The 13,947-nt window shown below is 42.2% G+C and overlaps 1 protein-coding gene across 8 annotated transcripts in view; it reads left to right on the plus strand.

The window, feature by feature from the left end:
* YAP1 (Yes1 associated transcriptional regulator) overlaps positions 1–13,947 on the plus strand; it is an 84,984-nt gene that overhangs the window by 36,498 nt on the left and 34,539 nt on the right. For 4 of the 8 annotated variants that reach the window (XM_033146174.1, XM_033146176.1, XM_033146175.1 and 1 more), the window contains exons 3-4: positions 3,168–3,283; positions 7,663–7,776. In XM_033146174.1, the coding sequence (XP_033002065.1) occupies positions 3,168–3,283; positions 7,663–7,776 (230 nt within the window). The remainder of the gene's footprint in view (positions 1–3,167; positions 3,284–7,662; positions 7,777–13,947) is intronic. The other 4 variants (XM_033146178.1, XM_033146181.1, XM_033146180.1 and 1 more) reach the window with 1 other exon arrangement.

The raw sequence follows: 13,947 nt of genomic DNA on the forward strand, positions 1-13,947 counted from the left end.
GCCCAGCAAAGCATTGTAAAGGGGAGCAGCATGTGCAATTAGCTGTAGAGGTACCCAAACCCCCCTACAACTTAGCTGGGAGTCTCTTGTAGCAAAAAATATAAAAAATAAAAAATAAAAAGTCTAATGGCACCCCTTAAAGACTAACCTATTTATTATAGCATAAACTTTCATGGACTCAAGCCTGCATTTAATGAAGTGGTATTCAGTCCATGGAACCTTACGCTAAAAACAATTTGTTAGTCTTCAAGGTTCCACAAGACTCTTCAATTGTTAGAAATAGTGGTAAACGATAGCTTGAGTATATGCCTGCTTTTCTCCCTATGCATTTCTTTTCTTCTCTTCCTAGTGTGTTTTAAGGCCCACTACCTAGCACTTATTTCTTGCTTGCTGAATAAATGTGTTGTTTCAAAAGTCATGAAACTTCTTAACCTCTCAATGCTCTGTTCTTTCCTCTCTAAAAGAAGTTGGTTATGGAAACTGTAACATGAGACATAAGCTGAGTAGGGAGCCAGAGATTTGCCTCTGAAGAACAGTCTTTACTAAAGGAGTGGGAGCCAAACTCTTTGTAAACAGCACAGAGCAGGCAGTCCAAAATATTTAATTTGGCTCTAGAGGGATCAGGGAGAAATCGCTGATACATTTTGCCACAAATGTACATTAGCTTCATCAGTTGCTCTAACTTTTTAGTATTATTTTTTCAAAAGCTTTATTGTGATCTGAGCTTCTTTTTCCACTGTGTGTGAGAGAGAGAGAAGGGCGGGTGGGGATTAGTTGTTATTTTAATGGATGTTTATTAAAAGAGGATTGGAAAAATAATCTAGAACTTTCGGCACTCCCTCTTCATGAAGACTTAAACATGAAACTATCTAAAGCTGAACTGAGAAAGATCATTGTGCACTCAGAAGTCTGCATGACCATGTTGAAAATAGCTAAATAAATAAGTAAATCTGAAAGTTTTGGCCAGGATAGTTTTTTTGGCTCTGAATAGCAGTGACTTGTCTGACAAATCTATGTGTTGTCAGATGTGCACAAACATGCCCCCTACCCTACCTAATTGTGCTTGCACTTTTTGTTTATCACTGTGTTGAATACACGAACAACTTTTGAGTGGCCTTGCTGTGGCAGTAATAATATAAATCGGAGGTTTTCAACCTTTTTGAGTCCACGGCTCCCTTGACAATCTACATTCTTTCTGTGGCACCCCGTGGGGCTCAGGAGCCCAGTTATGTCACCACTTGCCTGCAGAGCTGGCAGCCCCTCACCCCTTTTCGAACACCCTCTCTTGTGGAGTGTTCCCTCAGCCTCTGCACCCCTCTCTCTTGGGAGTTCTTTGGGCAGCCGTAGCTGCCACCCCTGGTCTCTGGGCTGCCCCCCCCACACACCAAAGAGAGGTGTCTCCTCACACTGCTCCACAGGGGCCTGGGAAGCACCCCCTGGCCAGCCCCAGAGGCACCATTCACCTGGGGAGCTTGTAGCCAGGGCTGCTGCAACAAACAGCCATGCAAGCCTTTGGGAGGCAGAGACGCAAGAGGGCACCAGAGGAGGGAGGGGAGGGAAGGAAAGAGGGACAGAGGCCAGTGTTTACCGCGGCACCCCTGACCATCATTCAGGCACCCCAAGGTACCACGCCATAGTGGCTGAAAACCAATAATATAAATAAATGTGCTTGTCTGCAAACCACTACAAACTAAAATGGTTATCTAAAGCACAAAAAGTTCAAGAAGAACCATGCTGTCTTGTTTCCATTCCTGTGGGGCTTACTTAAAATGTGTGCCCAAAATGGCTAAAAATCACAAACGTACTAAATGGAACAGAGGACTGTGGGTTGCAGCAGCATTACTATTGGGCCAAAAGCATTTGGTGAAAGAAAGCTTAAGCTGATTGGACAAAAGGGGGGGGAGTGTGTGTGTGTGTGTGTGTGTGTGTGTGTAGAGAATGGAGGCAAGGAAATGAAAATTAGTTTGTGTCTGTGTACACTGGTGTAATCTTTTCCTGGCCTTCTCAGGAGGGTTGCCTGTGATGCAACAGGCACACACATGTTCCAAAGAATGACAACTGGCTCATTAGAGCAGTCTGATATCTAATCCCAAGTGCATTTCTCTGCTGTTTGTGTTCCTGGAATTCTGAGTAAGCAGATTTGAGGAAGTGGAAATGAAGCAGGTAGCAAACACTCTTTAAAGGCGGGTTGGGAGAAAGCAACTTTTATGCATCAGTTAGCTTGCCTTGTTGGTAGCAGATTCATTATAATTGGGCAGTTGCATAACAACAAAACATTACTAATACAGTATCTAGGTGAAATGTGGCTAGTCCCCACCCCCGTGAAAATAGTTAGGTTTTTGTGCCATCCAAAATAATACTGTTCTTTTTGGATACCTATCTATAAACAGTTACTTCCCCCCCCCCCATGGTTAAATTTATATTTGGAAAAATCTTTTTATATAAGAATGCTAATTATACTCCCAGTTACCATTGGAAGCATGGAAACATGTCAAAGATGGTCAACCCTCAGCTGACTGCATTCATAATTGATGCTATCTCCTGTAGTCCCCGTCCTTGTGTAGCGCTCTAGTTTTAGCTGACTCCCCTGACAATTTTTATCCTTACGCCAAAGCAGCTGGAACCTGTATTGTTTGACAGCAGACCAACATGATATGGCGGAGGTCCGAAGAGCCGTTTTAGATACGCCCCTCTTGCAGACTTTCCGGTGAGATTGTTTCTGGCCTTTAAACAGCAGACCCTCCCATGCCATACCACAAATTTGTATTACAAGATGCTTCTGTTTCAAAAACAGTTCATTATATATATGCCACATGACCCGGAAGCTGCACGCCGGCTCCCTCAGCCATTAACACAAGATGAACGCCGCAACCCCAGAGTCGGCCACGACTGGACCTAATGGTCAGGGGTCCCTTTACCTTTATATGCCATGGGAACCTGCTTTTGGCAGAGCACTCAAGCCAAACGCCCGTTGGGTATGTTGAACTATGCAGTTTTTTAGATGCCAGCCCATGCCTCCAATGATTGGGGCTATTCTTTGTGAAGAGCAAATCATCTGATGCTCCTTTTGTGTGGCCTCATGTTCTGGTGCTTGCTTTTCCAGTTGCTTGTGAACTTGAGTATTGCAATAGCATGTTGTCTAAATTCCTCGTTCTGTTTTGTCTCAGTCACATTGATCAGACAACAACATGGCAGGATCCAAGGAAGGCCCTCCTTTCTCAGATGAATGTTACAGCTCCCACAAGTCCTCCAGTGCAACAGAGCATCATGAATTCAGCAACTGGTAAGGAGAAATCAACAAAATCTTCAGTGAAGTTGCGTCAAGCAGTTTAGTATTTCATAGTGAAAAGTTATGCATTGCTGAAGTGCAGTCTGTCATTACTACGTATGGTTCAATTCCTAAATAGTTTATGTCCCATATAATTGCTATGTACTGGTGCTTCCACCAAGGAGGTGGAACACCCAATTAAAAATAATACAGATTTGTATAATTAACAAGGGACCCACTGTACTTCCAAGATAGAGAAGTGAGATGCAACTGTTTCTTTTGAAATATTCAAGTCTGCTTTTAAACAGTATCAAAGTTCGTATGCTGCCCTAGTTAATACATGTTAGTCAGCATAACCCCTTCTCTTGTTTTTCTCTCTCGTCCTCTTAAATCTTTTCTGCCTTTTTCTGCCTTCATTTTTATTACAATCGTGATATATTTCTCTCCTATCTGGTGTGATTTCATGGTGTTTTTCCTAACATTGCTTTGTTCAATCCCTTTTTGGGAAGTGGCTCAGTAATTGCACAACCCATACTTGCCTATGACAGTCAATCTCTCATTTAAAAAAGGCAAAGTTCCTCCTCTACAGGCATTACTTTAAAACATGGCACTAATTAAAATGCTAGGTCTGGCTCCCTTGTGTTGCAGTTTCTGTCACTTTCCAATTAATGGAGGTTGACTGAAGTGGGGAACCCACTAAACTCTTAAGTCATGTGCCATGCAGATACAGGCCCTTAACCTATGCTAGTCCTTCAGCTGTCTGAATGCCAGATGGGGAACAATTGTAGTGATTGTACATAGGTGCAGTGTTAAGATGAGTTCCCTGTGCCATGCTGATTCTTTGTTGGAAAGACAGAGCAAAGCAACTTTCCTTGCCATTGTTTTTCTTATTGTATACCCACTTCTTGCTTTATCTAAGCTAGGGGCGGGAAACCAATTGGCCTCTAGATGTTGTTGGACTCTAGTTCCCATCAGATCCACTGAGCAAGCCAATATACAGAAACAATGAGAGTTGTAGTCCAACAATATTTGGAGGGCCTTAGGTTCTCCATCCCTAATCCAAACAAGCTGTCAGGGGTACTGTAGCTCTGAATTCTGTGCTAGCTATTATTTTGTATATTAATGAGTTACACAACTGCATTTTAAGAACTTGAACACCTGGCTTCTCGGATGTGAAATCGCATGGCTTTAATAAAGATTACAAATGGATCACATAACATTGGATGGTGACTTTTAAGAGCTCAGATTATGTAGGAACTGTCATTTTCTGCAGCTTTAATTTTTGTAGTTTACCAAAAGTAATGATGGTGGTTGCAACTTTTCATGTGATGATTGAAGTGGGAAGTTGGGCATGGATGAGAGAGAAACTGGAATTTTTGGGGGGAGGACTACTGCAATGACTCCATGGATCTGTTAGAAAAGAGGAGAAGTTCACATTTGGTACTGTGTTTGATTGTATGGTGGGAGGGGAGGCATACTTGCAGCCACAACAAAAGATCAAATTGAGAACCAGTCAATTACTCTATCCACCAAAAGGTTGGGGGGGCCAAAGTTGTGATTTTTCTTCCCTTTCAAAGCCCTCAGTTGGAAAGTGGTGATGCTTCTAAAAGGCTTCATGGTAGTCTTGATTCAGCGTGTGTGTGTGTGTATACGTGTGTGTGTGTGTGTGTGTGTGTACAGTAATGCATATTGCTAATTCCTTGGGTTAATAATGATAGCTACTAAGTGGTTTGCCTGGAGTGAGATACTTAAAAGTATCAAAGAATATGGAAAGAGCATGACACATGGGTGTTGGGGTGAATGGGAGGGGACAGGAGTCATAACAGTGTTAAACTACCCCAGATGTAGCTGCAACCACAATGACAAAATGTAGTCCACTCATTTTGTGCAGTGTGATTCTGTGTCTCCACTTGCAATGAGCAGAATTTGTGGCAAAAATGGGCAATATTACAACAGCCAGTGATACCTCCTGCACTTGCAAACTCCTGTTGGTACAGACCCACCATTGGGTCTGGTCTAGTAAAAGCTGGCATAAATATAGCTTGTTTTCAAATCTTGTGGCATACTTTCTGCTTTGCCTACGGCGCTACGCTATTTATGCAAGGGATTTATGCTGCTTTGAAAGTGGAACAGGAGCAAACTATGTTTCTGCTATGTTTCTGTTTTCCTGTGCCTTCTTTTATTACACACCTATGCATTTTTTGAAGAAGGTGGGAGTTTTTTACAGCGTATGCACTGTGGAAATCCTGGTGTAGTGTCCAGGATAAAATGCTGGATGTGTTCAAATTCATCCTTAGCAATGCAACTTATTAAGTAATCTTGGGCTGGCCATTATATTAAAAAAATAAAAATAACAAGACTTTCTAATTGCTAAAATACTTCCTGACCATGTACATACAGTGCTTTGCAGCATGAGCTAAAATAGATCCTGGCCCTGGTGGCTTTCAATCCGAGAGTTGACAGCTGAAAGAGAACAGGGGGATATAAGAAGAGTCAGCTGAATTAAACCAAAAGCTAATTTAGTTCCAAATTCTGTTCTCACAGTTTCTAACCAGATGCCCATGAAAAGCCAACAAGCAGTATATGAGTGTGATAGCCCACTGCATTTCATGATCCCCAGAGGCTGGTGTTCAGAGGCAACCAACCAGAAGCCAATGGGAAGCCCACAAGCAGGACATGACTGCAACAGCACTTTACTCACTCGCAGTTCCCAGCAGTTGGCTTTCAGAGGCATACTGCTTCCTATGATGGAAGTAGTAGTACAACGCCTTGGCATCACCATCAAACTTGGTTACCTCACTGCAAACTCCTAATTCAGAATCCTTTTTCAAGCAAGTTAGAAAACACTGGTCCCAGTGGAGTTCCTTGCAGAACCCCCTTTCCTGCAGCTTTCCAGTTTGAGATGCCTGCTGGATCCTCTCATCCAGATGTTTGTTGACAGTCTAGAACATGGGGGGGACAGGTACTTTGATTTTGTTGAAATTGGGTGAATGGAGGGTCAATAACAGTTTCATGGACAATGTAGATTTTGAAGGGAAGTAGATGACACTAGAAAATCTGGGAGGGATTTCAGGGCATAAAAGGCAGCAAAGGATAATAAGAGGAAAGAGAGAAGGAAACCTTCAGGCTGTTGAGGGAGGATAAGAACTGGAGGTGCAAAGATGGTGGGCATGGCTGTATCTGAGTTATTGTGAAATACCATTTTTATCCCCTTCCTTTTGAGTGTTGTGGAAAGGCAGCGTAATACTAATAAACTTTCCTCTTTAACGTACTCTTCAAATCTCTCCATATGTGCTATCTTGGGTGGTCCTTTCTAACTTAAGACTTCATTCTCTCTGCTCAGTGGATGAGCAACACTGAAAGCCTATTAGTTAACCCTCTTCACTTTCTACTTCATATGCATACATTTACATAATTAATGGGCGTATTTGGAATTCGCATTGGAGATAAGTGGAGCATGTTGTGCTTCTGTGATGTTTTGATGCTGAACATTAGCTCACTGCTCATTAAGATGGGACACTGAAGAAAAATAGAACATTGCTATTTCCCGCCAATAAACAAATGCTTTTATGATTAACAGTCTATATAGTTATTTTAGTGTACAAAATGCATCACGGTTTCTAGTTCATCTATGCTCTTGTCAGTCCTGAAAGAAGTGGGTGATCACTGTTCCCATTCTATAGATAGTAACGGAGAAAGTATCTGGCAAGGCATCTTATCTAGTGAGTCTGTGACTGTGGTCTACTCAGCCCAAGTCCATCTTAGTATGGCCCATACCTGGCCCTCACTGAGTCCAGGAGAAAATACAGGAGCCGCTAATAGCCTGCCTGCTACAGTTTCGGAACACTTCTTGCAACCCTCTTAATGACTCCACAAATTGCCAGCCAACTCACATTCTTTAAAAAATGAAGTGCAACATATGGGGAATCATTTAGAAAAACTAAACAAGGACACAAAGGAAGCCAAAAGTAGATCCTAAATGCTTCTGGAATATTGAACGTTCAGCTGCTCCTAAACTGCGATAAAGGAGAAACAAAAGACAGAAATAGTTGCTTTATACATACAGACAATAAGGACTTTGGGCCCAGAGGCTGGTCTCCACTGCATGCGTTAAATCTTGGGAATAGGGCAAATTTTGAGTAAATAAAAAATAGGGTGAACTCTGGGGTAGTTTGAGATTTTTCACTCCAGATGTGCGAAACGAGTGTGTTACTATAACACAGCATCTCTCTCTGTCCCCCAGACCCCCAGAGCTACTAGAGACTGAAACTATTAGTTTCATGTGTGCTGTGTGCTGTGTAAATCATTTTTGGGGGTTCTTAATAAAAATTGGCTAACTTTTTCAGTAGGGGCAAAACAGAGCCTACTATGAATTGCTTCCTTCTGTGTTACAGGCCCGCTCCCTGATGGATGGGAACAAGCCATGACCCAGGATGGAGAAATTTACTACATAAACCATAAGAACAAGACCACATCTTGGCTAGATCCAAGGCTTGACCCACGCTTTGGTAAAAGTTCCTCTCACTTAAGACTCTTTTTTTGTTTCCCCTCCCTTAAGACACCTTTGTACTTAGGTAAATATAACAAATTTTTCCCCTTTTTACTGGCTACCTGTAGCCAAAGACTTGGCTAAGTATTTCAGATTAATTTCTAAAATTCACCCCCACCTATCTCCGTACCTCATGTCTCTTTAACTGTCTTGTGCCTCTGCCCACTTCTGTTAACACATAACACTCCCATCCCTAGGCAATGGAATAGATTTTCCCCCAGTGTCCTCCTCTCATTGACACCGCTAGCCACCACATTTGAGTTTTCTGCTGCCTCCTTCCCACCCCTTCCTCAGATTCTTGTATTACAGCCTCCTTGAATAATATGTTGCATCTTTACAATGTTTGACATGCTTTACTTACGCTGACAATTGTTATAATGATTCTGTAAGGTTAGCCTAATGATGCCCATAGAGGGCTTAGGCTGCTTAGTTCAAGGAAACAATTTGACCCAGAATTATTCTAGTTCATGGCTTGGTCTCCAAGCTTCTATCTACACTAGCTTTATATGCTAAAGGGATTAGGGACAGCTGATCTGCCTCATGAATCCTCTTTCCACTCAGCTTTTCAGCCTTTACTTTTCCTTGAAGTAAATCCCCCTCAATTTCTCAGGACTTGATGTTCAAAGCGCCTCTGGTTCAGTCCCTTATGCTAATCAATGCGTGCCTTTGCTTTTCCATGACTTATTTTCCACTCCTTACACAGCAACAAGATTTCAGGCACGTGACTGTCCCTTCTTCTCAGCAAGTAGGACTGTTGTGAACATTCTGTGATGTCACAATGCCTCAGCCAATGGTTGGCACCCAAGATTAGATTACAGGTGACAACTGCTTTAATGCCAAGGTTCAGGATTTTATAGGATCTCTGTCTTAAGGGTTTCCAGTTTTTGTTGCACTCATGGATTTACTTGGCAGTAGAAGTACTTGCCATATAATTGTCTGCATTAATATAAAATCATTATTATTATTTTTCTTGCTGCGCCAGCGAGACTTGTTTTATAACTTGCATTGTTATAAACCTTGTACTATAGTTTGCTGTAATGATCTATGGGAGAACCCCTCAGCAGATACATAATGGATAAATCTTTGGAAACTTGTTTATAGCAAAGAACTGGGTGCACTGTAGTGTTTGTTCCAAATCTAGCAACACACGAGTGTTGTCTCTTCTTATCTGTTGGCATGGTTGAGAGATCCAGGCATGCCCTTTTACAATGCATGGTGACTGAACAGCTGTGAAGGATGCTGAAATACTTGGTGAATAAGGGATTATTTGCCAGGCTGGGGCTGGGGAGTGGAAGGGAGTGGGTGGGTGGGTAACAGGGCTGCAAACCATGTTTGCGGCCATGCTTTTTGACAATCAGTTTTATATAGGCCATTTATAGAGCTGCCATATTTGAAAAAGTAAAAGCTAGGACACCCCAAAAGTTGTTGATCTTTTTCTTACAAAAATGTGATTTTTCAATTGACCTGCCTAAGACCCTTTCAGATATTCCCCCTCCCCCTCCCCACGTCAATTCCTTTAGAATTTGTCTGTGATCCTTTTGGTTTCATTTTCTATCTTCCTGTAGCTTACTGGGAAATCAAAACTTGGAACCGGCTTCCAGAAGGAGCAGTTTCTAATGACTTGAGAGTAAACTTTTTAGTTTCACACACAGAAAAATCTTGTGCGTGTTTACTCAGGAGAAAGCCCTACTGTGTCCAGTGGGGTTTACTCACTAATAAGTATTTAGGATTGCAGTTTTGAAATTGGTTAGAATTCACTAGACAGTACCCCCCCCCAAAAAAAAATAATGCAAAAAATGGGCATGTTGTGTTTAAAAACAATTGTTTTGGCCTAAATGGAAATTTCTCCATGAAATATTATATAGGCTGTACCACGGCTTATTTGGGTACCTGTTTATTAATTTATTTTGGTTAGTAAGGATATAATAATATTGGATAAGAGAAAATAATGTTAAATATGCATGCATAGGGCCACTAATGTGTGATAGACAGCTAGGGCCAGGGAATGCTCTGAAGGCTGCTGGTGATGCCACATTGTTAAAGATGAGCATGTTTCTGCCTCATTGGTACTTAGAAGGGATATTGGAAACTTAGGGAAGCTGTTGGGTATTTCTGTAAAGGAAAGCAGGATATGTGAAGTTAAAGGTAAAGGGACCCCTGACCATTAGGTCCAGTCGCAGAAGACTCGGGGTTGTGGCGCTCATCTCGCTTTACTGGCCAAGGGAGCCGGCGTTTGTCTGCAGACAGCTTCCAGGTCATGTGGCCAGCATGACTAAGCCGCTTCTGGTGAACCAGAGCAGCACATGGAAACGCTGTTTACCTTCCTGTCTGGAGCAGTAGCTCTTTATCTACTTGCACTTTGACGTGCTTTCGAACTGCTAGGTGGGCAGGAGCAGGGACCAGGCAATGGGAGCTCACCCCGTTGCGGGGATTCGAACCGCCGACCTTCAGATCGGCAAGCCCTAGGCTCTGTGGTTTAACCCACAGCGCCACCCACGTCCCTTCTATGTGAAGTTAAGATACTCTTTAAAAATGCAGTAACTGTTGGTTGATTCTTTATTTTAGAATGTTATACCTGTACAGATGTACTAATAAAGAACCACACAACAGACCTGATACTGGCAAGAGAGCAGATATTTGTGGCTTCTGGAGTTTTGTCTTAGCCTTAGTGCAGTGAAACGAAAATAATGTGCAGATCGCTGAGTAGGTCAGGCTGAAGGTATACAAAAGGCTTTGAAGCTTCACAGGGCTTTTGACCTATCAACAGCTTTGGGCCTCTTCGGGGAGGTGCATTAACTTCACAAGTGCACACTGCTGGAAGACTCGACAGCTCTTGTTTTTTCCATATTAGATCTCACTACTCGTATTTGTGTTTTAATGTTTTACAGCAAAATCCTAACCATGCCTGCGCAGTGGTAAGTCCCATTGAATTCAGTGGGGCTTGCTCCCAGGTAAGTAGGGTTAGAATTGCACCTTTGAACGCTAAATAAGCCTTCTGATTCTTCATGATACAGTTAAATAAGGCAAAACGTTTAACAGCCCTATTTTGTTTGTGGAGAGGAAGAAGGCTGAGGATTGCAAAAGATTGGGGGAGAGCTCAAGAGTTTGTCAGTGAGACACCATACTAGTGTCCTGCCCTATGCCATCATATTAATTAGATAGTTAGTTAGTTAGTTTCCTGTCCTTCATCTTTAGATCTTGGGTCAGTTCAGTATGAGTGGCATTCTGACATCAGACTGCCTAATCACCTAGTAAATTTGAGGCTCTGTGCAACTTAAAAAAAAGTGATGAACCGCAACAAAATAGTGCAATATGTTCTAAGGAATTTTCTTGTTCAGAGCTCCAGCTAGGATAAAGCAGCAACATTGCAGTGATGTCTGAGAACTTAGGGGAAGAGGACCATTCAGCAGCAGGGAAGGAAGAAGAGATGCCTTTCTCCTTTCCCATGCACCCAAAGCCTTCCTGCTCTGTTCTAGATAGGTAAAGTGCAGGATTGCCTGGCAGCCTCAGCCTAACCCAGGCATAGGCAACCTTCGGCTCTCCAGATGTTTTGGCCTACAACTCCCATGATCCCTAGCTAACAGGACCAGTGGTCAGGGATGATGGGAATTGTAGTCCGAAACATCTGGAGAGCCGAAGGTTGCTGACCCCTGGCCTAACCACTTTATTGCCAGATAGAAGAAATGGGGAGAGCAAGAAAGGGAAAGGGGTGCTCCCGCCTCCTCCACTTCTGAAACGACATTGTATAGTATGGGGAAAGAGTTTCAAAAACATCATGGTATGCATTTTTCTATCCACCACCCCTGCTGGAAATCTTAAACCATTGAAGGCTGATCCCACATGACCTTCATTTCTCTTTTTAAATAAGCTGATAACCCTTGAGAAATCACTTATCCTTCCAAGCATCAAACTCCCCAGAAATGCTATGATTTCACAGGGTGGCTGTATAGGAGGAGCTGTAATCTGATTGGTATAACTGTACCTGTGATTGTTTGGTCATTGTTTGTTAGGGTGGGGGCAGGGTGTTTATGGAGGTGGAATGGAGATCAGAAAACCATTTTTTGTTCCACCACTGCCATTGGCTTGTGTCACTTGGAAGGTCTTTGTAGGAGAGTTGAATAATTGCAGTTAGAGTTAAACTGGCTGTATGTCTTGAAGAGTGAATGCCAGCTAGGAATTAGAACTAACTTGTCAAGTTTTAGGCATGTTGCAAAAGCTTTCAGAGCTATATACCGGTAATTTCAAAAGCAGGGTGCTTGCTCACAGATGCAGTAAACTTTCTTTGTACTTTTATTATATTCACAAATGACAACATTTGTGCTTCAGGGTATTACACTAGGCATAGGCAAACTCGGCCCTCCAGATGTTTTGGGACTACAACTCCCATCATCCCTAGCTAACAGGACCAGTGGTCAGGGATGATGGGAGTTGTAGTCCCAAAACACCTGGAGGGCCGAGTTTGCCTATGCCTAGTGTAATACCCTGAAGCACAAATGTTGTCATTTTTGAATGTAATATAATATTATATATAATATTAATATATAATATAATATAATATATAATATAATATTACATTCTGCAACACCCCAGAACGCTTTTCTGCAGAAAGTATGCCTTACTAGGTACACTGAGTTAAAAGCCTGATTTTTTTCTTATTTGGAAGATGAACCTGAGGCAAAAATAAAATAAAAAAATTGTCCCAAGCTCAAGCACTAAGATAGCTAGCTCCAAAGTGGAATAATTTATTGTGTGAACTGAAAATGTAGACTAGCATGGACACTTTCCATACCATGAAAATATTACCAGCCATTACTTCTGGGAAGTTTGGAGCACTTAACTGTAAATGATCTTGTTTAGTGCCTGGATGTGTATATAAAGCCAAACGGAAACTCGTAATTTCACAATTACTCCTCTTAATGGATTTATATCTTTAGTGGGCTTTGTAACAGAACAACTGTTAACAGTGTGCCTATGTAGTAAAATGTTCTGTTTAGTGGCAAGCAGATAGTTTTTAACTGTATTAGTAACCAGTTAAAATTCATAGTTGTTCAAGAAATAGATGAATCAAAAGATGGGGAATTTGATATGAATTGGCCCCTTTCCCTGTGATTTGATTTAAATAGCCTTGTAATTTTAAATCGGCCCCCACCCTGTGTGGCTCAGCGGTGACCTGAAAGGCAGTAGAAGAGGAACCAACTGTTAGGTTGCGAAACTTTCCTTGCCTGATTACCTGGAAGAAATCATGACCAAGCAGGTTGCTATTTAGGCACATTGAATGGCTACCTGCCCATCACTGAGTGCTGGCAGCTCAGATATTTTTTGGTGATCATACCAAAATGATTTTAGAACTGCAGCTCTTAGAACTGTGTTACTCTGAGAACCAAACCATGTTTGGTAGGGGTCAGGCAACCTCTGCTTCTCCCAGGAAAGAGTGATCTGCAAAGTGTCATGTCTGGGCCATGTGTTGATGATCTGAGAAGGAAAGGGTTGGGGTTTTTTTTTGTTTCGTTTTTTGCTCCTTTTCCCCATGCATTGATCTCTTTCCCTCCCCCACCTCCTCCTACCTCTTACTTGCAAGAGTTGTTAAAGGCTATCTGGAATAAGGAGCTAGAGCAAAGGTCACAAGCTGGGAACATCTCCCTCTGGGAAAACAAACTCAGTCTGCTGTGAATAGTGGTGTCTCCTCACTCCGAGCAATGCAACTACTTGTCTTAAGCATTCCATCCTTTCCTAAGATGTGAAGTGCTGTATCAGTTAAACTCAAAAGCTTCAATATCCGAAAAAGAGAGGCATACAGCTGTTTTATTTTTTCACTGCATAGTTTCCCTTTTTGGGCCCAGTGTGTACGCCTAGTGCAGACAGGCTTGAGTACACGCCAGAAGATTTTTTTTTTTAAAAAAAATTATTCTGTGGTTGAACTTTTAATCTGTTCCAGGCCTTTTCAGTTAAAGAGCTCAGCTGAAGGGGGAAGGGGGAAGAGAAGCACAAGCATGTGGGCTTCTTTGATTGAGGGCGATGGCAAATGGGAGACAGCCTGCTATTGAACAGAGAAAGGAGGCTTCCTTGAAACGTTCTAAGTTCTACGTGTTAATGATGGCTGTGTTTCAGTTTTCAAATGTCTGTGCCAAGG

Source organism: Lacerta agilis, chromosome 4 (genome assembly GCF_009819535.1).
Source record: "Lacerta agilis isolate rLacAgi1 chromosome 4, rLacAgi1.pri, whole genome shotgun sequence".
Classification (NCBI taxonomy): domain Eukaryota; kingdom Metazoa; phylum Chordata; class Lepidosauria; order Squamata; family Lacertidae; genus Lacerta; species Lacerta agilis.